General features: G+C 48.9%; 1 protein-coding gene across 1 annotated transcript in view; it reads left to right on the top strand.

The window, feature by feature from the left end:
- Window positions 1-233: 233 nt before the first annotated feature.
- Window positions 234-720, top strand: part of SLC2A10 (solute carrier family 2 (facilitated glucose transporter), member 10) — a 6,957-nt gene continuing 6,470 nt past the window's right edge. Inside the window, 1 exon segment of the mRNA XM_009889738.1 lies at window positions 234-299. Within this exon segment, the coding sequence (XP_009888040.1) occupies window positions 234-299 (66 nt within the window).

The raw sequence follows: 720 nt of genomic DNA, 5'->3' as shown, positions 1-720 counted from the left end.
TCACATTGTGTTAAAGAGTTTTGAAAGCACATCTAGGCCTATCAAGTTTTGTAAAATCCTCATTTTACAAACTGGACGTTGCGATACATGAATTTAGCCTTAGACACAGGACAAAAAAAAAATCTTGCATCTCAGTGTCTTTTATGCAGTAGCCAGCCAGAAGGTTTCTGTTGCACTGAGCAGAAAAAGAATGTTAATTGCAAGGAAAGTTGAATACTGAAATGCTTTGCCTCATGGAGCACTGTGCTGGGGGAAGGAGATAAGCTTGAGAGACTAATCCTTTCTTTCCAACAGAAAAGGTAAGAGTGCAAACTCAGTCATGCTGCTCTTTTTTTTTTTTTTTAAGCTTTGAAATGGTCACTCCGTTCCTAGCAGGCTTTCCTCAGCTTTGCAACCGAGACACCTAAAGACTGTAATAAACTGTCAATCTCTTATGGGCTCTCTAGAGGCTTTCTAGTGTAAAGGAGCGAAGCTCTGCATCAGAGAGGGTCTGCAGTCACCCGGGAGAATGCCACTCCCGCTAAGTGAGACGGAGACCGGGGGCAGAGCTCTCACTCCAGCAACTTAAGCCGTACCCCGCCACATCCTCCTTTCCAGACCAATTAGCAATACACCCCCGATAAAACGTCCCCGGCCACCCTGCGCGGGCAGACCCGCTCACACGCCCGGCGCCGGCTCACGGTGCGGCGAGGGGGAGCGCGTCCCGCCGGACCCCCTCAT

Source organism: Charadrius vociferus, unplaced genomic scaffold, assembly GCF_000708025.1.
Source record: "Charadrius vociferus isolate BGI_N301 unplaced genomic scaffold, ASM70802v2 scaffold280, whole genome shotgun sequence".
Lineage (NCBI taxonomy): Eukaryota > Metazoa > Chordata > Aves > Charadriiformes > Charadriidae > Charadrius > Charadrius vociferus.
Note: the sequence above shows the minus strand (reverse complement) of the source record. Positions and strands in the feature narration are given on the sequence as shown.